The sequence below is a fragment of the Sturnira hondurensis genome, unplaced genomic scaffold, assembly GCF_014824575.4.
Source record: "Sturnira hondurensis isolate 20B ecotype Veracruz unplaced genomic scaffold, ASM1482457v3 Scaffold0018728, whole genome shotgun sequence".
In the NCBI taxonomy this organism is placed as follows: Eukaryota; Metazoa; Chordata; class Mammalia; order Chiroptera; family Phyllostomidae; genus Sturnira; species Sturnira hondurensis.
This window is the reverse complement of record NW_028091359.1, coordinates 14259920-14283618: the sequence shown is the minus strand read 5'-3', so window position 1 is coordinate 14283618 and position 23699 is coordinate 14259920. Positions and strand designations below refer to the sequence as shown.

Sequence of the window (23699 nt, the reverse complement as noted above, 5' to 3'; positions counted from 1 at the left end):
ACGTTTGTTGTGGGGTAACTTTTCAATATTTTCTTAATTCTGCCTTTGGATATTGGTATATTTATATCAAAATCTCTTCTGAGGTCACTCTGAAGAGGCAATATTTTTCTTAGATTCACCCATTTAATATTTTGAAATTTATTTGCACAGTTTGACAAAATGCCCTTATAATTTCCTCCCTCTTTATTTTTCTAAACAAGTATCTTAGGTTTTAAACAACCAGCCATGTCCCTTGCCTTCCACTTTCCAACTTGCTCCTGTTCCCCTTGCCCAGCTGCTGCTGCTTCCAGGTAAATGACGAAGCACGTCCTGCTTCAGAAAAGCAAACATACGCACGGGGTAGAACCCTCTCCCCTCCCTTCCAAATATCACTATGTCCTTCTCTCTTTTCCAAACCATGTTCTTCTCCTTTCTTCCCCTATTTAAAATAGGAATAAAACAGGTATAAAAAGTCCCTGATAACCACTGCATACAAGGCAGACCAGTACGTGCTATAAAAGATACACATGCTGAAAATACAAATCCTTGACCTCAAGGAGGACCCGCCCCCATTTTTAAAAGAAATGAGTATCAAAGCTATCCACTTCCCTTACGAAGGCTTTACAGCCTGTCTCTAAAACTGCAGCCACCTCAGACGTTCCATCACTGCCTCCTCATTGACAGGTATAGCTCACCGACAACGTAGCTAACTATGTACCTACTGCTATGTTTTATTGAAGCCATTTCTAAGTAAATTTCATCTGAATCAGTCTCTTTCTTCCAAAGATCTGGTTCAAGATTGCCTTACCTTACGAACATGACAGGAAAAGAGGACGTTCATGTATTTGTCCTTCCGTTTCAGTTCATTTGCAACGGGGACAAAAGTGCCTGAGGTCTGAGGTGTATCTGGCTTCTGAAAGAAAAAGGAAACATGATGAAATGCTTATGCTGAGCATTTTGGACGGAAAGGTGAGCTTTTAGTACGCCACTTTATGACCATGCTCACGAAGGTTCCCACAAGTACTTTTTATCTCCCCGTCCCAGATGGCACACTACTAAAAAGTTGTTTTAACAACAAAGGTCCTAGAGACACTTTAAAGTAAGGAATGGGAGAGAGGATGAAATACACCTGTGGGAATAACTGATATAAAGGTGGTAGTTAACAATAGTTGCTGAATTATGCAAAGGAAGATTTAAACGGTCAAAGCCAGGTTCAAGAGTATACCTTAAACAGACAGAAGACAAAGCATCCTTTTTAAACTGGTAAGAACAGATACTACACTTGATATTAGCCAAAAGGCTGAGAAGCAATACAGAGCACCCTTTTTAAAGTGGGGGAAACACTGAATATTGTACACTGAGAAGCAATAAAATCTTTTAATTTAGTATCACTCATAGAAATTTAGTTTCTGAAGGGTCAGTCTTTCTAGAAAGTGTAGAGAAATTCTTGGAGGAAAATTCTTTTCTTTGTTTGTTAAGGGAGCGGAGTGATTCCACATGGCTCTCCTGGACTTACTGAAGCAAGGTAGTTGCCCTCCCAGGCCCTTTGGAGCCCAAGGTCAGCCCTTTGACCCTTCAACATTTCCATGGCCGCAACCTTCGCCCTGACCTGGGGCAGGTCTGATGCAGGTATGCTTTTAATGAGCTGAGATGCTCTCCACCTAAGTAAATAAACAAAATGTATTAGACTTCAGAAACACAATACCATTCATTCTCAAAAACAAGAATCTGTCATTAAGTAGAATTAAACCAAACTACTTGCATGCTACCCTAAAAAAGGTAAAATGCCTCCAAAATATACACAGCACTTATTAAAATACACAGTTTTATGTGAACAGAGATACTTGTGATAATTGTTTTGCTGTGTGGGTGATTTGAACACAACTAGAACTTAGTGAACGAGGACTCCCATAACACACACAGTTAGGGCAAGGCTACTTTGGATTCATCATTCATCTGACACGTGTCTGTAGGCGTCTACTAAACTCCAGACGCTGTTCTAAGCAGTGGGGTCACAGCGGCGAGCAAACAGATTGAAGGTCCTTTCTGCTAGGCTCTTCTACTCCAGAGTGGAGAGAGACGATAAACAAGGCAACAGTATGTACAAGGGGGAGACCCAAACCCCCTGGAATTTATTTATAAACATTGTGTATTTATTCTTATCTGTTTGAACTTCAGTCACCTTCAAAGTACTCCCCATTTGATGTAATACACCTATTGAGATGTTTTTTCCACTGCTCAAAAACAGCTCCTGAACTTGGATTTTAATGCCTTTTAGGGCTTCTGCCATTTTTTGGTTTCACTTCTTCCATATCAGCAAAACATTTCCCTTTGAGGACTTATTTCATTGGGGAAACAAAAATAATGTCATTCAGGCAGAGACTGGGTAACTAGGGAGAGTGGGGCATTGGGGTGATGCCATTTTTGGTCAAAACTGCCAGTCTTGGTCAAGAACGTGCGTGCAGTGCAGTGTGGGCAGGTGTGCTAGGAAATCACCCGTCATGAAATGGGCAAATACATCAGAAGAATCTTCAAAAAAAAATCTGCTGAAGCCAAATGCAGCCTCTCTACAGGCTGGTACAGTGATATAGATGGGATCCTAGAACACTCATCTAGCAAGGGACACCTGTACTACAAGGGGCTCACCCTTCAGAAGATAATTCCATTTTTGGGAGGGTCTCCCCTTATGATGTCCTAAGTGCTACAGAAGAAAATGAGGCAAGGAAAGGAGGCTGGGTGTGTAGCAGGGGGAAGAAACAGGGAGCTGGGTTATTTACAAAGGGTGGTCTGGGAGGCACCACTGATGAGGATACCTGAGCAGAGACCTACAGGAAGCTAAGGAGCCAGATATATAGCTATTTGAGCCAGAGTCTCCCAGGAAGGGAAAACTGAGTGCAAAGGCTGTAAAGTGCGAACTTGCTTGGTGTGTCAGAGAACCAGTTGGGAGTCCTGTGATGATGACATAGGAAGATCGGGGAGGAGGGAGAGAAAAACAGGAGGGGAGGTCAGAGAGAGAGCCAGGGCCAGTACAACCTCCCCTGCTCCCCGTACCCATCCCAGGCAGGCAGGCAGGCAGGCCGTTATCAGGACTCTGGCCTTTACTCTGAATAGGATAAGAAGCCATTGGAAGTTTCTGAACAAAAAAGGGATAAAACCTGACTTCTGCTTCATAAGATCAGTCTGACTGCTGTATGAAGAAAGGCTGCAGGGAGTTGGGTTGGGAACAGGACGACCAGTGAGAAGGCTATTTCTGTAGTGCACGTCGTAGAGGATGGCTTGGATCCGGGGGTCAAGGCAGAGGTAGGTACTGGCTCTGGATAAGTTCTGAAGGAAGCACCGATAGGACGTAGTAATGGATTAGATGTGGGGGCAAGAGAGCAAGAGAACAAGAGGATTTAAAGATGACTTCAAGGTTTTTTGTCTAAGCAATTAAAAGCATAAGTTAAAAAATAAGCTTCCTGATTGAGAAAACCAAGTACAAGGACTTGTATGCTCTTAGCAGCAGCCTAGCCCTACATGATACTTAGGCCGTCTTTTCTGCCACAGGAGCTTGATGCAGGGAGGCTGGAAGCAAACTGAGAATCGCCTTACATCAGATGAAATAAATCAAGGCCAGTGGTCCTCAAACTATGCTTCCATGGAACACCAGATTGAGATTCAGCTGACACTGAAGAGTGGTGGTCTTTTCTCCATTTACATACGCAAAATGTTAGACAGCCTGGTTTCGTCGCAAATTTTCCTGAGGTGTATTCTTGTTTCAAGATGGTGGCTTGAGTCTAAATATTTTTTCTGACTCTCAAATTTCCACCGAAATAACTGAATAAATATAAAAGTAGGGAGAAATCTAAAGCATCACCAGAAAAGGGGAGTGCTGTCAACAGAGTGGAGGGTGTGAAGACTTTCTGAAGACAGGAAGCAGATGGGACTGGGCTGATGGAGGAGCAGCTCCACGCTGAGCAATCCACTCAGCAGGAGAAGGGCCCTTCTCCAAGGCAGCCGCAGGAATCCTTGAGCCTGAAGCAGCAGGGGCTGGGAGCAAGGGCAAGAGGTAAGGGGTTTCAAGGTGAGAGCTGTGCCAGTTCCCTGAACACAGAATGGCTGGCCGTGGTGAGATGGGCACAGCTGCCATGGCAGAGAGGGCCAGAGATGGTAGGTTGCCGAAACAACAACCATGGAAAAAGTGAAGGCTCAACACCACAGTGAAATCCTCTTCTCTTCCTTCTGAGGCCAACCAACACTCCAGTGGGACAGACCGTCTGAAGATCACTCCCAAAGAGTGGTCAGCTGGAAGAGGGACAGGTGGAGAGTAGTTTGTGGTCAAAGGCAAGGACACTACGGACAGGCAGGCCCCACAATACTATGTAGCATGTTAGGGACCTGCCCCAATTAGCCCTTGAGCCCCCAATTTCATTCTCAGTGGGGAGAGGCCCTTGCTCTGCCTGTCAGTCTGTTTTCAGCCCGTGTAGCTGGTCAGCCTGTGCCTTCTTCACTGCCCACAGTGGCCCAGGGCAAGGTCCATACCTGACCGACTCCAAAGGTATGCCTGGGAATCCGGAACCTGGCCTACACAACCATGGAGAGAGCCACATGGGCTGTTTATCCTATTGAGCAAATCTCCATAAAAAATATATGCAACCGACAGCAACAGCAGCAGCCACAGAAACGGCCAGCCCTGACGACATGAGAGAGGGGACGAGGCTGGACATGACCCGGACTCCCAGCCATCTAGAATGAAGAGCTGCTCTGAGGAACAGGGAGAGTGTAAACACAATCGGACACACACTGAGATCTTGGGAAAGACAGGCCCAAGTCGCAGTGGAGCCCTGCAGCATAGGCCTCTCAGAAACCTGCAGGCCGAGACATTCAAGGGCACCTTAGAATACGGGGACTAGGTCAGGGGTTGGTAAACCAGAGCCTGTGCCAAACTTGGCCCATGGCCCCATTTTGTGTTCTCAAGCTAAGAATAGCTTTTACATGTTTAACCAAACCAAACCAAACCAAACCAAACCAAACCAAACCAAAATGAGGCAAAATATGTGACAAAGACCACATGCAGCCCACGAAGCCTAAACAATTTACTATCTGGCTCTTTACAGGAAAAACTTGGCTTTGAACTGGAACAACATAACTAGCAAGATTCATTCAGCACGCGTGTGCATGTGTGTGTGTGTGTGTGGCCAACACACAGAGCAGACACATTATTTTCAAGATGTTCACTGACTATAAGCCCTAAGACGGCTGGAAGAGTCTTCGGCATCCTGACTGTCTGTCGCCATGCACCTGGAACCTCGGTCACTGCTTGTGGCACAGCAGGTTTCAGTATATATTTCCTGAATGAATTAAGTTTTATAAAAATTAACCATTCTCGGCCATACATAAAACCTCAAAATCTAAAGAAAACCACACAGGCCACAGTGCAACATAATCAAAACCAGTAACTCTTTGCATCCATTAAAAATATTACACAGATCCCTACTGTCATGGACAGTTCTTCAAGACTTATTTTTTTATCCTCACCCAAGGACATTTTTTTTTCATTGCTTTTTAGAGAGAGAGGAAGGGAGGGAAAAAAAGAAGGAGGGAGAAGAGAAACATCAACTGGCTACCTCCTGGACACACCCCAACCGGGGGTCGAACCCACAACATCTCAGTGTACGGGAGGGCACTCCAACCAAGTGAGCCACAGTGACCAGAACTTCAAGACTGATAATTTTGTCAAGTCATATAACCATATATATGCTTGTGCAGCAAAAGAGAGGAAAAAAGCCCAAAGAATACGTGACTCTGAATGCATACACACTCATAGTAAGAGCAAATATTTCTCAAGTGCTTAATTATGTGTCAGGCACTATCTGAAATATTTTCTACATATTTATTCATCATCCTTTCAGCACCCTATGAGCAGGTACTATTATTATAGCCCTTTTACAGACAAGCAAACCGAGGCACAGAGAGGTTAACTAATTTGCCCAAGGTTACACAGCTGGTCAGTGGCAGAGCCAGAATATGAACCCAGGCTCCAGGGTTTGTGTTCCTTTCCACTATATCATGTTGTCTGTTATGGGTGTGTGTTTGTAAATGTAAGGACAACGATTTGGAGGGATACAAACTAATTGTTAATGAGTGGTTATTTCCAGAGAAAGAAATAAAACGGGGAGAAACAAGTGGAGGTGTGGAGAGTTTCAACTTTATATCCTATATATTTTCACATTACATCAGTTAAAAAATGAGGATGTATTCATGTATCAATTAATTGCTTTTTAAATTATGTCAAAAATGTAGGTTACAGAGAATATAATTTATGAAAAAATTTACCTGTGCATTAAAAAGGCTGCCAATTCACAACTAACATTTATAGTATTATACCTGAGAACTGAGGTGCTTTTGCTCTCAGTAATTCTGTACTGTTTGATTTTTTCTCTTCATATGCAATCATTCCTTTTTCCAAAAAAAAAGCAAATGAGATATATAGTCAATATTAAAGAGTTTACTTTCCATGCATTTTTCTTTATCTTTTGATATCTGCCACTAATTTACATACAGTATCTCAATGATTCTGCAGTGTTCTTTGGGGACACCATGACACCAAATGACACACTCGAGGACCATTAGCCTGGTTTATGTGACCAAATAGCTGCCTCCAAGACACAGCTGAATATATCTGGGTATACACTTGCAACAAATAAGCTCGAAAAATGAGGAAAAAGGATCTACAAATAACTAAATACTCAGATTCAGAGCAGTTTATAAAAGAATGAAGATCTGATGGAAAGATACCAAATTTTACACAGGCACATGCTTATTTAATTATTTACAGACAAAGGGAGGGAGAGAGAAAGAGAAATATCAGAGTGTGGTCGCCTCTTGTGCGCCCCCCCACCACTGGGGACCTGGCACATAACCCAGGCACGTACCCTAACTTGGAATTGAATGGGAGACCCTTTGGTTAGAAGGCTGGCGCTCAATCCACTGAGCCACAGCAGTCAGAGATTATTTTTAAAAATGGCATGCTCTAAAACAGTTGTTTTCTCCCTTGCATTTTAAAAAAAGATTTTATTTATTTTCAGAGAGAGTTCAGAGAGGTGGAGAGGGAGAAAAACACCAATGTGTGGTTGCCTCTCGAGCACCCCCTACTGGGGACCTGGCCAGCAACCCAGGTACATGCCCTAACTGGGAATACAGCCTGTGACCCTTTGGTATGTAGGTGGGTGACAATCTACTGAGTCACACAAGCTAGGTCTCCCTTGCATTTTAATATCACCCGGGAGGCTTTAAAAAGGACCTCTGCTTGGGCCCCACTACCAGCCCCATGAGACAGCACTTTCTGGAGGTGCCACTTAGGCAGTGTCATGAACTATTAGACAGCCATGTTCTGACGGGATTAACAGGAATTCTAGATTGAGTTCTGTGTGGTGATTTTAATAGCTGTTGCTATGAGAAGAAAGCAGAGTCTGCACGCCCACCACATCTAAAGTATGGCTCGCTGCAGGGGTGGTGGAATACTGCTCTCTTGCTTCAGGAAAAATAAATGGGTGGTTCCATTTTGAGAGGGAAAGAGAGGCCCTTTGAAAGCTAAATCCACAAAACTAAAGACATAAGGGAAAAGAAAACGTTTTAACAGCAAACAACTGAGCCAGTCTCATGGTGCAAGAATTGTGACTTTATATTACACATTAGGTGTACTGCCAGAGATGGGTGCAGCACATAGTACAGCACACTAATAATTTCTTACCTATTAAAAATTGCTTGCAGAAGCTCCTCGAAACGGCGAAGAACTTTAGGAGGGGTCGGCCACTTCACGTGCTTCCCGTAGTCTTTCATGGTCCTGGCACCGTGGAAGCGTCTGGCCACCTCGCGGATGTATGACTTCACTTTGTAGTGCCGGTAGTATCTGATAATTGTTAGAGCTGCCTTGGTCCTCTTGTACCGCATGCGGGCCAGGGTGCCCCGCCACACCTGCAAAGCAGAGGAAGGAAAAAGAAAACGTTGCTGGCAGTCTGAATAGTAGATACATTTTAAATCATAGAGGCTCCTCTACTTATAAATTTAACGGGGGAACTTGCATATGCCACCAAAATCACAGAGCCAAGGCATGTCAATTCTGCCTGCCACCAACAGATGGCGCTGGGAGCCAGATCCGTCATTTTGGTTCTGCTGTCTACTCTGGAGTGTGGGCTGAGTTTGAGGCAGTCCTGTTTTCACTTTACTGTCATGAAAAGAAGAAAGCCAAAGTACAAATATCTTTAGAAAAATATTTTAAGAATGTTGAAAGGAAACAAGTTGAGTCAGAACCAAAATCCATCAACATCTGTAGTTCTCTTATGAAACCTAGCTTTACACAGATTATATACATTGGCCACTAGCATGTCACATTGGCTTTCCAGACGGATTTATACACCTCCTGGGAGGCCATCTCCCAGGTGCTATGTAAACTCCCAAGAATTTAGGTGTATTACTTGGGAAAAGGTAAAACAGATGATGAATACCACGTAAATCTTCGTTAAAATCTTTTCGGTGCTCAGAAATCCACCAGACAATTTATAAATGTCTCAATGCCAGCGTTATGCAAGGGCAGGGAAGTCGGAGGTACTTGTACATTTTTCAGAATCTTCTGTCCAGGTTCCCATACTTCTCAGTCTCCAAAGGAAAACAAAATCTGGTGTAATCATCACCAGCTCTTCCCCTATATATGCTGTCTACCACCACGCTGACTTTCTTCCACACTATTTCCAGTATAAACCTTTCCCTTCTTTCTTTTCTAAAAAAAAAAAAAAATTGATTTGAGAAAGAGAGAGAGAGGGAGGGAGAAAGAGGCAGAGGAGTGGGAGAGAGAGAAAGAAAAACTGACTTGTTCACTTATTCATTAGTAGGCTCTTGCATGTCCCCTAACTGGAGACTGAACCAGCAACCACTGTGTATCGGGACGATGCTCTAACCAAGCGACCTACCCAGCCAGGGCCCTTTCTTCTCCTTTCTGCTACCATAGTCTCCAACACCCCAAACTACTCTGCTTTCTCTGATAGTAAACTCTTTGCATGCACTGCCATCATGTTCCTGTTATTCACTGATGCTTCTTAAATTGGCCATTCCAATTCCTAGATTGATGGTTTTACTTTCCTCCCTGTCTGGCCTCGTAAGACCAAGATTTGCAACCTCTAGTTCAAAGTCCAGCATATGGGTTCTCCAGACTCCTTCAGGTTTCTTTTGTTTCTTCCTAAATCCCCAACTGTGCCCACCAGTTTCTCTCAGGAGAACTCATGCAATGCCTCTTTTATCCAGTCATCTTGTGTGTCTTCACACAGACTCCTAAATTGGCACCATGTATTGTCATGTTCTCCTTTTTCAGCCTGCTGCTCAATGAAGATAGATTTGTTTGCATACCATGTGTGGGGGGTTACCAGGGAACCCAGAAGAGGAACTAATGAGTCAAGAAAAAACACAATATGGCCCTGGCTGGTGTAGCTCAGTGGATCAAGTGTGGGCCTGCGAACCACATGATTGCGGTTCGATTCCCAGTCAGGGCACATGCCTGGGTTGCAGGCCAGTTCCCAGCAGGGGACACATGAGAGGCAACCATACATTGATGTTTCTCTCCTTCTCTTCCCGTCTAAGGATACATAAATAAAATCTTAAAAAAAAAAGAAAAAACACAATATGGAAGGGAAACATGACATAGAAGTAGTCTGTGACAGGAACCTAGAGTTCACATATAAACAAAATATACAGACAGTGGGGCAATGAAAACTAATCACTGCAGGTGGCATCAGTATGGAAACCCTTTTTAGTCAAAATGGCTCTCTTCTTTGTAGCCAAAACCACCCCGCAGATGGCTTTGTTACGCCTCCACCCAAGTGCTAAAATAAAGGTCCCTTCTTTAGCATCTTGAAAAGACCAAAAGAATACAATTACAGGGTGGAAGTCTGTGATTCAGTTTCTCAAAGAAAACACATTTTTAAAGTTTCATGCTGTTTGTGGTCCCCCTTTTTTTAAGAGGAAGGAAATTAAGACTCCCTGGAGCTACATCTATATAGGAAACCAATCTTTAATTTTCAACAAGTGCTTTGCAGAGCTTTTTATTAAAATGTTTTTGGTTAGATTCTTTAGTAATTTGAAAAAACATTTTATAAGTAAGTGCTTTTTAAGGTGCAGGGTTGTTTTTTTTTGGACAACCTTTAAAATTTCATCTGTGTTCTTGGTTTATTTAGATTTCGTCTAGTTGAAAAATCAAATAGCACAAAAATGCTATAAAAAGGTAGCAGCTCTTCCCCTTGCCTACCTAACCCCACCTCCCCACCTCCCAGTCCAGTCCCATTCCATGCAAACTGTTTCAATTGCTTCTTCTGTTATTTACCAATGATACACATACTGTTATTTCTTGGCTGATCCTTTTGACACCATCCAAATCACAGAATTTGGTGACTTAGCTCTCTCTTGCCATCCTCTAACCTCTCCTTTATCATCTCAATAATAATTACACTTAAAGTTTTATAGTCAACAGTGTACTATTACACATTAACTATGTCATATATTGCATAAATAATTTACATAGTATATATACTATTGGGAACTGCCCTGTCTGGTTCCAGATGCTGTAACCCCCTATGGCTAAGGCTGAGTAAAAAGACTTTGGGATTATAAACCACTAAGGAGACAAAATTTACCCTCCTGGCAGGGGCACAGCTTCTGCCCCCTTTACTTCACCCTGCTTGGCCCCTGGAGGATGGCTGGATAGTCAATGAGGGGTAAGATCCCCCAAGGGAAGAACAACCTAAGACAGGCACAGTTGCAAAAGAACCCATCAGGGAAGGACTTAGGCGACTACAGAAAAGGGGTGATGGACCTTTACCCCTCAGCTTTATCATACCCTGGGTCCTCATTCTATCTGTAAGAAGTCTTCTAATCTCTTGGCTGCCTTACTTTCCCCACCTGACTTAAGCCTAAAACAATGCCAGAGGTGGTGTGGCCCTATGCTGGAAAGGATGGTTCCCCCAGGGGATCAGGCCTAAGACAGAATGCATAAAATCCTGTGAAACCTGCTTTGCTAAGAATACCCTCAATTTAAATGATAAGGGTCCCAGAATAAAATGAGTTTGTTTCTCAAAGTTTTATGGCCCTTTGGCGTCACTCTATGTATCTGACTCTGACTCAGAATAAGCTCTCATAGTTCTCTGAATGTTACCTATTCTTTGATCAGTATTGCCTGACATAGACTGATGAGCTTTATGTAGATGCCCTGTTTTCCTATGCAAACTAAATTCAATAAAAGCCCAGTGAGAAAGAGGCTAAAGGCCTTTCTCTTCTGAGAGACTGGTCAGCCTTCACTCTCCAAGCAGATCATGTCTTGGTAGACTTATTCTCATCTATGATGGCTGGGGGAGCTTTGCTGGACCAAAGCTCCCCAACAATACACTGTATTTCAAATTACATATTAATTTGATTCACCAATGTGCTAAGGAGTATAATATGACTATTCTTTCATCACTTTGTCAAGTAAATTTGCTTTACTTATAGTTAACAGCTGTCTCATTTTAAAAGTCTGCTTTAGTTTCTATATACCTACTGTTAATTTTTGCCAAATGCTCTAACAGACCCATCAAATGATCAGCGATAATTTTTCCAGTTGTCAAGCACATCAACTGAATCTTTTCTTTGATGTTCCTTGTGTCCTTATGCTCTTCGGGCCCACTACACTGTGCCTGTCCTGGGACTTTTACAGCAACTCTTCCATGTTGGATCCCTGATTCTTGAGCTTAGGTGGGGTGTGAGAGCTGAGTAGAGGAGAACAGGCTCTGGATGCAGAATGCCTGGGTTCCAGTCCTGGCCCCACCTTTACTAGTTGGGTAAACTTGGGGAAGCTTCTTAATCCCTCTGTACCTTAGTTTTCTTATCTGTAACCATGGGGATGATAATGATGCTTATCTTGGAGTGTCATGAGAATTAGCAGAGTTGATACACAGGAAACACTTGAAATAGTGCTTGGTGGGTAATTGGAACTCAATATATATTGGTTGTTATAACTATTTGAAATCTTTGTAAAGATTTCATCCTGTGACCCCCACACTCCACCAGTTTTTTGTATGTGCAGATTTTTTGGCCTTAGTCACATGTCAGTGTGACCAGGAAAGTCTTAATGAGTGTGAGCCATTTCTTGTCAGCATTTCATTTATTCCAAATAGTGTTTCACTGGGTATTATTTTATTCTTCCACTGATTATGTAGACTGGAAGTTCATGATTGATATGCCTCATCTAGTCTTTCAGCTGCTCAGAGTGGAGACACAGCTGAGGCCTTGGGTAGCTTTGGGTCATTGACTTCCTTGCTTAATACAAAATAATAAATGCACCAGAGGTTTGCTTCACTGCCTGGAGTATACCATAGGCTTTCGATTAGGTTGGGTATAGATATTCTGTTTTCCATGTCTTGTGCAGCTTTTTCTTGGTTTGGCTGTAATAATTATTCCTAGCAATGCTTCCTGTATCCCTTGCCCATGTACTGATATACCAGAGGTAGGAAAGACATAAACTTCTGAACTCTTCTTGCCTGTGGGAAGACATGTTCTTGATGGAAGAAAGGGTCCCCAGAGAAGGTGTAGGTTATTCCAAGCTTTCCCTCTGGGTTATTTTCACACTTAAAGTCAGAACCTTGAAAAACAGTGAGACCTTTCAGAATTCCCTTCTATACTTCTCCATGTTCCAATCTCTTTGAAAAACACTGTGATTTTTTTTAAAGCACCTTCTTTCAAGTTGGCCCAGTTTTTCTTTTTATGGATGACACCTCTCAAAGTTTATGGTATGAAGTTGAGATCTCTTTTTGGTTTCAGGGTTGACGACATGTTTTTTGTTATTTTTATATTTTTGTTAATTTCAGCAAATTTAGGGGAAAGGAATTTTATGAACCTGCACTTTCATCGTCAACTTTACCTGAAGTCCCTTAGGCTTTATTATTTTTTTAACATCAGGAAAAAAAATAGCACTGAGTACAGAGGAGAATGATTTTATGCCAAAAAAATAATTCAGGTGTTTTTCCTTATAATCTAATCTTTTTTGGTATAGATACGTTCCCATAAAAAATTGTGTCAATGTATGTGGGAGGATTGTTGTTGATTTTTCCATCAAGGGTCTGCAGGTTGGAATTTAAGGTATAAGACAGATTTTTCCATTTCCCTCTTGTTTAAAGCAGCCTAAACTGTTGGGTTTTCCAGGAGTCATACAAACCTTACCTCTGTACAGGACTTTGTCTGATGATGGAGTATCAAAAAGCAGATTATAGCCAAAAGCAAATGCTTAATATTTCTTTGCATTTGCCTAGAGAGATTCAGCAAAAACAGGGAGCCAGATGGGGGCCTCATGAAACGCTATTTACCCCAGAAGTGGGACCAACCAGGCATTGTAGGCTTTGGGGTGCAAGGGAGGGAAGCTGAAAGAAGTGCAATGGGGCCTATGAGGGAAAGTGAGACAGAAGATGTAAGGTGGACAGCAGAGTGACAAAGGAGAGGGCCAGCAAGTCATTTCTTAGGGAGAAAATGCGACAGGCGAACAGAGCGACTCAGCGGGAACAACTGGGGTCTAAAGAGAGAACATGAGGGAAACAGCGCATGCATCACTGCCATTGAGTTCTGGATCCAATCCCCCTCTTCAGTACTCTGACCCTCCACAGTCAGTTCTCAACATAGCCGCCAAAGTGGTCCTTGTAAGACCCAAGGCAGATCCTGTCACCGCTCTGCTTAAAGCTCTGCCACAACCCTCCATTTCCCTCAGAGTGAAGGTCAAAGTCCTTACCCCGCCTCCAAGGCCCATGCAAACTGGTACCATCGTGTCCCTCACCTCCCTATTCTCTCCTTTCACTCCAACCACACTGGGCCCCTGCTACACTCAGCACAGCCTGGGCACCCTCTTGTCTCAGGGCCTTGTTCTAGTTTTCCTTCTGGAATGATCTTCCCTCAGATACCACCTGGGGAACTCCTTCCCCTGAGTCTTTGCTTAGTTGTCACCTTCCCAATGAGAATGGTCCTGACCATCCTACTTAAAATGTCACCTGGTCTCTACCCCCTCCTCCTGGTCCTCTCCGTTCTCCTTATTACACTCTATATTCTCTTACCTCCAGAAGATAATTCCATTTTTGGGAGGGTCTCCCCTCATGATGTCCTAAGTGCTACAAAAGACAATGAGGCAAGGAAAGGAGTCTGGGTGTGTAGCAGAGGGAAGAAACAGGGAGCTGGGTTATTTACAACACCTTGCAACACCTTCCGGCACACCATGTCATTTACATAGCATCATATTGTGCTCTCCCTGCCCTGGAATTTAAGCTCTACAAGGCTAGGGTTCTTCGTCTCCTTTGCTCACTGATAAATCTCCACTGCCTGAACAATGCCAAGGACAGAGCATCCACTCAATAATATTTGCTGAATAAAGGAATGCTTTCAACTCCATCTCTCAAGCCTGATAGTGAATCTTTCATTCTGGCTGTTACGTTTTCCATTTTAAGAGCTCATTCTTGTTCTCCATGTATTCCTTATAAAAACACTTTTGCTCTTGTTTTGCAAAAGCAACACCTCATCCTTCCTCTCTGAGTAAAGGAACCATGATTTAACTTTACATGTTGCTCCCTGTAAAGTAAAAGTTAAACAGAAGACATGTGTTACCTCTGAATCCCCACCCCCCTTTTAAAAAGATTTTATTTCTTTATTTATCTTTAGAGGGGAAGGAGAGAGGGAGAGAAACATCAATGTATGGTTGCCTTTTGTGCGTCCCCTGCTGGGAGTTGGCCTGCAGGGAACCGGCCTGCAACCCAGGCATGTGCCCTGACTGGGGATCGAACTGCGATCCTCTGGTTCACAGGCCCTCGCTCAATTCACTGAGCTACACCAGCCAGGGCTGAATCCCCTTTCTTCCATTCGTCTTGGGCTTGGCCTTTTGAGTAAGAGGCCTTTCTCAAATGTCTGGGAATTCTTGGCCATCCATGTGCTGAAGAATGAAATGCCACTTGGAAGCTCTGTGTATCTGCTTTATGAATAGTGAACTTTGCTACAGGGTAATCAGGTGGGGACCAACCATCTGTGGGGAATCCCAGAATGTCCATTTCTTAATTAAAGTGTTTTTTCTTTGCCACCAGAATTCTGAGTGAAGGAGGATGGGAGCAGTGTACAATATCTTGACTTCCATTAATTTCCTTGGTTTCAATATGGTACTTGACTCCTCTTCTCCACTGTACCTGGTGTCCTCAAACCTAGAGTTTCCCTGGTTCAATTTCTTCAGAGTGAACTTCTTGTCTTATATCAAAACGAGACTGAGGTAATCACTGGGATTTGTGAGGCCTGGATCCCTCACCTCCCACTGGTCTTTATAAAGATTTTCACTCAACCTACTTCTTCAGCTCCACTCCTCACCCCTACCTACAGAGGTACCTGGTCCCATGCCCCTAACCTGAAGATGTACCTGGTCCCTCCAGCTCCTGAATCTTTCTAGAACCCTGTGCTTGGGTGAACTGGCTTGCTTGTCTGCCTTCTCTGCAGGCACTTAGATTTCAGCTTTCTCTACCTGCTTGGGGGAAGTAACTACATGTCCACTTATTTCCAAATTATGTAGATGCCTCTTGTCTGCTGTTGCTTCCATGGTTCTATTTGTCCTTGTGGGTTTCTCCAATTTTACCCCTTAGTGCTCATTTTGGGGTTTTGAGGGGGAGCAGATATAAACACAACCTGTCATGTTTAACCAGAGGTTTCCTCATGCCATCTTAATTCTGCTGTGTTTGCCTCCGGGCACACTTCCTCAGTGGTCAGGCACGTCAAAGCGACATCTGGCAGCCATTAAAGCACAAGCTGTACTTCTGCTAAGGATGTAGGATGCCAGTTACACGCTGTCAAGAAGTAGGTCAATTACGGATCTTCAGTTTAGTCTCGGAAATAAACACAGACCAACTTTTTTTCCCTAGTTCTCCATGTTTTGTTTTGTTTTCTAGTCGTTATGGGTGTTAGGCCCTTTCTGTCCTGTTCTCAAAAAGCTCGTTGGTGCTCTAAATTGGATATTACATTCTCTTAGTTTCTACAACCAGAAGCCTTCAAAATTTCAGCTTCCCAGGCTCCCCATGCCTAGGGACAACTTTTGGGAGAAGCAACTTTCTTTTATTTCAAAACTTAAGCTCCCTGTATTGCTATTCTGGCAGTTTTCACAGTTTTATGGTTGTTAAAGAGTTCTGGTAGGAGAGAATTTATTGAGGTGCTCGGCTGAACTCTGAGCAAACTGTAAAACACACAAAACCTATTTTTGGTATCCACATACCCCATCAGATTAGAATATGACAACTGCATCCTGTTCGGGGTATCTCATGATTGATTAATGAAGGCCTGGTCCCTTCAAGGAGTTATTTTAACGGAAGTCTCAAACACAGAAACATCATCCTGAGTTACTCCTCTTTGACTTAAATATCACTGTGAGGGACAAATGAATAAAAACCTGAGGTATTATTTTTTGCTGGTGCTCATGCTTTTTCCTCCTAAAAACAAGACAAGCAGTTTAATATGTACTAAGAAAAAAATAAGACCTAGTGGATATAATTTGTAGGTTCTTAGCATAATTCTTAATATAAAATTGCTTGGTTTTACAGATAAATTAATAGCATTTTGAGATGACCTACGGAAAAATTAAGAAGTAATGACACAACCAAATCTTTAGTCAATGAACACACTTTAAAATAAAGATAGAGAATGCCCCTGACCCAAAAGCACATGTGAGCCTGACCCTTATAAGCTGTGCTGGGGAACCTAACTATGTGTGTGTGGGGAGTGTACACCTGGTGGGGGGTGATTCAGAAACCAGCACCCCTGAGCTGCTTTCTGTTGGTCTCGTAGACTAACCTGCCACGCTGGCTGACTTGTGAGCCTTCATCTAGGACTCCTACATTTTAGACATGGCCCGTCCAGACCCCGGCAGTTCTTCAGTGCACACAACTGTTGCCCATTAATGACCTCTTTACCAGGACCACTCCGTACCTGACCACCCCCCTCTGTAACTGTAACTACAAGTAGCAACTGAACTTCTTGGTCAATTACTGTCAGAAGACTAGCAGAAGATCAACTTTTTCAATGCCCAAATTACAGTTGTTTTGCAGACAAATGAAAATAAAATTACCCCAGCCAACAGGCTAGGTCAGTCTGATGGACCATGCAGCCTGATTCCAAAGCACATGCTCTGTGGAGCTGTACTGAAGTGGTGGCTGTCTTTTGTTTGATTTGTTTTCTTAGAAAAGGAGGCACAGAATTGGTAATTCATCGTTGAAATCTCTCAGGTTAAGGCTTTCTCAAAATTGCTTTTGACACAGAACTACAGGGTTCTGCTCAAGTGTTCGGGCATTTGAGCAGATCCAATGAGGCATGTGGGGAGGTTTCCAACTTGTCTGAAGTCACTTACTGCCATGTCAACCCCCAACCCACCTCCATCTAACCACCACCAGAGGTGGTTCACCATCTGGGGACAGCTGGGCTTTTACCCTGTGCAGTGAATGTGTTGACTTTTCTTCCTTTATGCCTACCATCTAAAACACGCAGAACTCCTTAAAAAATAATCCAGTACATCTTTGCTTCAGATGACTAAAAATAATCTCAATTTTGAATATTTCCTTAGATCACTCAAAAAGCTCAGATAATAACTGATGTTTGAGAAGCCCAGCCACAGGTGCATCATAACATTAATTTCTATAGAGTTCTAAGGTGAATTCTGGAATATATGGCCTTTGAAATGAGCCCTGAAAAGGGGGTTCCATTTTCAATAAGTTTGGGAAAGCTGCACACTGCCAATTCCTTTTCAGAGATTCATGAGACACATTAGCAATATTAAAAATTCTGAGAAGTTCTATGTAAATAATCTGGTTTTAACTTTGTTCAACAGAATTTAAAAAATATATTTGACTGTAGAATCCTTTGTACACTTTACTTATTCATTTTGAAGGGAGTTAAAATATGCCATCCCAAAACATGCCACTTTGGCATAAGCATTATTTTTGAATGTTTGTTCATTCTACAAGAATTTCCCAAACTCCTACTTGTATGTGGTTTCTCTAGGGAACAGGAAGGAAAACAGGAAATACCTATGCTGTCCTAGGAAAGCCCAAACATCTATGAGATAACTGGGGAACAACTACAACTTGTGCCTTAAAAAGTAAGAAGTGGTCAAACGCCACAGCAGTGTAAATCTCTGAGTGAGGAAGCTTGAATTCCCTCGCACAGCAGGCTGTTTCAAGGACGTCCAGCACTGCTTAGTGGACAGCTCCCTGACTGGCACTGGGTGGGGCTGGAGTGGAGGGAGAAGCCGGCATTCCCCAGGGACTACTGGGGGAAGCAGGCAGTGGAACTTTGCAGGCTTCAGGTTTTTTTACCAGTAAAGTAAGTATGCACACTAGATGACTTATCAGAACACTCACTAGTATATTCTATCTGCACAACTACTGATAAGGAGCAAACATTTAAAAATGTTATTTCAAAGGTTCTTTTTTTTACAAAAAAGATTTTATTTTTTCATTCTTAGAGAGAGGGGAAGAGGAGAGAAATATCAATGTGTGGTTGCCTCTTATGTGCCCCCTACTGGGGACCTGGCTTGCAACCCAGGCATATGCCCTGAATGGGAATTGAACTGGCGACCCTTTGGTTTACAGCCTGTGCTCAATCCACTGAGCTACACCAGCCAAGGCTCAAAGGTTCTTTTTGATCCAAAAAGTGCACAAGGAACTGACAACAACCACTGTCTTTGATTTTCTTCTGACTACTGTTATTACCCCTAAAGGAAGGGAGAGAAGACATTATTTCACTATTGTGTGCCTGGCCTTGGGCTAGATGCTTGACATACAGTAAAATTAGATTATTTTAAAAGCACTTAATCTTGACACATTATTTGTATAGTGCTGGTACATATTTCTCTCACCACAGAGAAAGCAGGAAATACATTAACATATTTTGCTGGCAAATGCTTGGCTCTGGGAAACAACCATTTTTGGACTAGGAACCCTGGTTCTACAGAGGAATGCAATTAATAGGCACAGTGCTCACTAGCAGCCTGGCTCTAGTTGTGGGCAATGGAAGATGGCATTAGCAGGCTGCCTGGACCACTGTTCCCCAACATATTCCTGCATCCCGACAGGCTATCAGTCATCAGTGCTCAGTACGATAGACAGTGACCCTGAATGAAGATGCTCCTTGAATCTTGGGGGGAAGAGAATAATCTGGAAGAGGTCCTTTGGACTTCTTAAATATCAAATATGCTTTCTATTTTCATTTTCTTGTCTTAGATTGTAATTGATGGAGAAATGGCAGGATAAGAAAATGTACACTTATTAAATATGGAAAGACGCTTTTTCAACAATTCAAGTTTACATAGGACCAGCTAAACACAATATAATTAAATAACTATGAAGACCATTACTGGTTACAGCTCAATTAAAAAAGGAAAAATACAACTGCATTGTTTGGGTGCATGGTTTATCATAATAATAGGTGATACATGGGATCAGAGTAGTAAGTGGCTTATGCTAGAATAATCTTGCAGTGATATAGAAAGAAATGTTACTATTTACAGAAAAATCTAGGTACAATAAAATTCTGGATTTGTTCAGTAAAGTTTAGGTCTTATTTATGCACACATAGTTATTGTAACTGCCTCTATTACTAATCTGACCAGAAACATAACCTTGTACTTGTAAATCTAAAATATCCTACTACCTAATCTATTTCTTCCCTCAGAAATATTTTATAATGCAATATTTAAAAACTGAGATTTCTTCATGATATACCAATCAAGCCAAAACAGATTTAATGGAGTCAACATGAATATGATTAATTTTTCAACTAACTTCCCTAGAATCTATTTTGAAAATAAATTTATCAGTCACTATTGTAATCCTATTTTGTAAACTTTTAAAAATCCATTTTCTTTGGATTGCTTTTTTACTGATTTGTATGAGCTCTTTACACATTAAGAAAAACCACCCTTTTGTCATTAGTGTTTTAAATATGTTTTCCAGTACGTCAATGATTTTTGATACTGTGTATATTGCCATACAGAAGTTGTTTAAAAATTTTTCATAGTCAAATGTATTTTATACACAACTGAGATCACATAATAACCATAAAGTGCATTGCGATGCTTTCTGTTACCTATGTCAGGTACATTGTTCCATGTGGTCAGATGAACTCCCATAATGTGACTCTGAAGGGCCTCACAGTACTCAGATAGATACATGTCATTCAGTTAACCAGCCCCCTACTGTGAGATATTCGTAGTGCTTTCTGTTTTCTATTAGTATCATTGTACATAAATTCCTGCACACAAATGATTTATGGCAAAGTTCTAGAAACAATTACTGTCGTGACCCATTTATGTTTTCAACTGCCACATTAATTAAAGCACACACTTTCATACTCTACCATGTGAATAAAGAGAATAAACTCAATTGACAGGGTAATATGTTGCTGCTATGACTAACCTGCTTCGATTATTGTTATCCAAGTTTTTGAAATTCACTAGCTCTTTGAGTATTTTCTTATGTGGATTTTCTCTTCATTCCTTTTTGGTCCTTTACATATTCATAATTTTACATAATGGTTTGTAAGGGCTCTTCACACATGAAATAAGCTAACTTTTTATGATATTTACAAAGATTTCTTAGCATTTTGTCTTTTACCATCTCCTGGCCATGATTATTTGATTCAGGTCAGTAAAACATGAGAAGAGTTTTGGCTAAGTGTTTCTGAGGAAGAAAATGTTCTTACTTTGCTGAGAGAATGTCCAAGGGCTTCTGGGAGTGACTCCTTGAATGAGGAGGAAAACCTGTGGCTGCTGAAATCTTCAGCAGGAACTGTGCAACCACAAGGGGGAGCCACACTTAGAATGAAGATGACCCAGAAGAAGGACTAACAGGCTTCCTGTTTAAGAACATCAGGCAGAGAAGATTCTCTGGCGGGGGAACCCATATATATGTAAAAAGGTTGCCACAAGAAAGGGCTTGAACACTGGGAAGGCATTTTGAGCAATATCAGTACAGATCTGTGCTTCTGTCACTTTTTGGTCGCTAGTGCACATTCATTTCTTCAAGGCTCCATGCAGCAGCAGGGTTTGTGTCTGTGCAAGTATTCAGCTGGAATCCGGGTTTGGGTTTTCTAGAAGGATACCTGGAGGGCAGCTAGCTATAGCAGAGTTCCATGAAATATAGATCACAAGCAAGTTGAAATGAATGAAAAGGTCCAAAAAGAAGGGTAGATTTTGATGATCCTAAAATATTTCCAAGTTTCACATACAGAAAGAGCTGTTTAACCCTGGCTGTTGTGGCTCAGTGGATTGGGTGCTGACCTGCAAACTGAAAGATCACTGGTTTGATTCCTGGTCAGGGCACGTGCCTGGTTGCAGGCCAGGTCCCCAGTTGGGCGTGTGCAAGAGGCAACCAGTCAATGTTTCCCACATTGATGTTTTTCTCCCTCCCTTCCCTTCTCTCTAAAGATAAATAAAATCTTTTTTAAATATCTGTTTAGCCAATCTAATGCTGGTGTTTATTTGAAAAGCAGTCTGACTTATTTTTTGAATTCAAGATATGCCTGCTCTGACTTTGCCTAAAACTGTTGATTTATTACGACTGGTATATTGAAACCTATAGTATATACTGTTCTTATAGCTATGCTTTTGCAGTCAAGTAATTGTGTGTGTGTTTCTCCCCTGAGTACTTCCCAGTGGCTTTCTACACCACTGACTCAGAGGGGATGACGCCCTCATACAGGTTTACCATATTAACTCTTCATGCCTTGAGCAGATACGAACTGACTTAGACTCAGTCCACTCACGTGACTTTGAGCCACATAGAACATTTCTCTTGTCTTATTCATTGCCTGGATCTCACAGGTCATTTGTAGTTCAAAAAATTCAGTTTTTAGTGGTAATTCCACACATCTTTAAATATGGATAATCTACTGAAATAAACATAAATCTCCTGCCATTCAGGAAGTGATTGTAAAATAAAGGTTTTCTCCTACTCGTGATTGAGGGCCTCCCTCCCCCGCCAGAGGGCCTATTACATTTTAACCAAAATTTTTTTTATTCTACAGGCACATACTTGATTTTAAAGTGGAGAATCCCTTTCTAAGAACAGCAACAAAAGAATTCATAAGGGCAAAGACTGATAGATGTCCCCACATAAACATTGAACACTTCTGTTCTCAGAAAATACCATCACATAACCGTGTTTTAAGTTGCTAAAAAAAGGAAAAACAAAGAAAGAAAATGCAATTCAAACTGGCATGGAATGAATGTGGGGAGGAAGAGTGGGAGGGAAACATCAATGTGTGGTTGCCTCTCATGTGTCCCCTACTGGGCACCTGGCCCACAACCCAGGCATGTGCCCTGACTAGGAATTGAATCAACGACCCTTTGCTTCACAGGCCTGTGTTCAATCCACTGCGCTACACCAGCTAGGTGAATAAACTAAATATCTTTACTAAAAGTTTAGAAGACTTATCTGTTTTTTAAAAAAGCCCCTTGGACTGTTTTATATGCAAGAAGGACTCAGTAATCTTAGGGTTAAGAGCTCACTTAAAAGAAATAGACAGCTCATCCTGTTACACAGCTGTGAAGATGAACCAAACAAATTATGAAAAGTTCATGGAGAAATACATGGCAGCTGCTACATACATGGCTCAAGTCTTAATGGAATTTCAAAACCAATGTTGATAATTCTAGAGCAGTGTAGCATGAATAAGTGTTGCCTTCAAAAAATGTTGCCAATTTGCTAATGAGTAGCATGATGTATGAAAATGTCTGGGTTTTAGTGAATGTTCCATTTACATTAAAATAATTTCACTAAAAATGTAAAATCTTCATCTTAAATGAGTTGGTCCTGTCATAGCTATAAAAATGTGGATATCCTAAGTCAAGTTCTTATCTTCCGGTTCATTCCAACTTCAGGATTTTTCAAGAAAAAATTGTCCCTTTGCCTTTTCTTCCTTTTTTTTTGAGAAAAGGCAACACCTCGTGTCACTACATCTTATCAAGTGATCACGGAAAATATGACATAGTACATCCTTCTTCTCTCTTGAAGTCAGCGAGACTAAGAAAGAGCCCATCCACTCTACTATGTGTTACTGCGTTTTCCAGTGGGCCTAAGAAAATCATGTAATTCTGCTATTATTGGAATGAGAAGAGAGGAGAAAAACACTAGACTGGGAAATTCTACCTAATTCAAATATACAAATAATGTATACTGGTTCTCAAATGAACAAAAATCAGATTCCGATTAATAAGAAACCTACTCTCAGTGAGATTACTTAGATGAACTAGCTATTCTAACTTACAGGCCGAAGATAACATGATAAGATACACTGATTAATGTACCTTTGGCCTGAATTCAGCAGCTGATGGGTCTGTTGCAGTTCACTTCTCCTCTCGAGAGGCTATCCAGCACCTACTCTGCTTTTCCAAAGGGGCAGAAAACCCGCACTTCTTTTTCATACCTTCATGGAATCCACCAAGTCACTATATTATGGCAAGAAGAGCTAGGTAGCCCCAAAGAGCCCTAGAATTTCCATGTGTGTAGAGGTTTATTCCCTAGATAAAAACCATGGAACAAGTTTCCCAGGACCATCACATTCAGGAACGTTATTTATTGGACCAGACTAAGACCACATCAGACATAGCCCCTTGACTTAATTATCAGATAACAACTATAGAAAATCGTCTTATTACTAAATAACTG

General features: G+C 41.8%; 1 protein-coding gene and 1 pseudogene across 2 annotated transcripts in view; both read right to left on the bottom strand.

Annotated features, from left to right (window-relative positions):
• MYO1D (myosin ID) overlaps positions 1-23699 on the bottom strand; it is a 327535-nt gene that overhangs the window by 146474 nt on the left and 157362 nt on the right. For both annotated transcript variants that reach the window (XM_037070300.1, XM_037070299.1), the window contains exons 17-19: positions 7712-7935; positions 1496-1640; positions 788-892 (exon numbers count right to left, since the gene is read on the bottom strand). In XM_037070300.1, coding sequence (XP_036926195.1) covers positions 788-892; positions 1496-1640; positions 7712-7935 — 474 coding nt within the window. The remainder of the gene's footprint in view (positions 1-787; positions 893-1495; positions 1641-7711; positions 7936-23699) is intronic.
• Positions 1144-1291, bottom strand: LOC119003828 (uncharacterized; annotated as a pseudogene).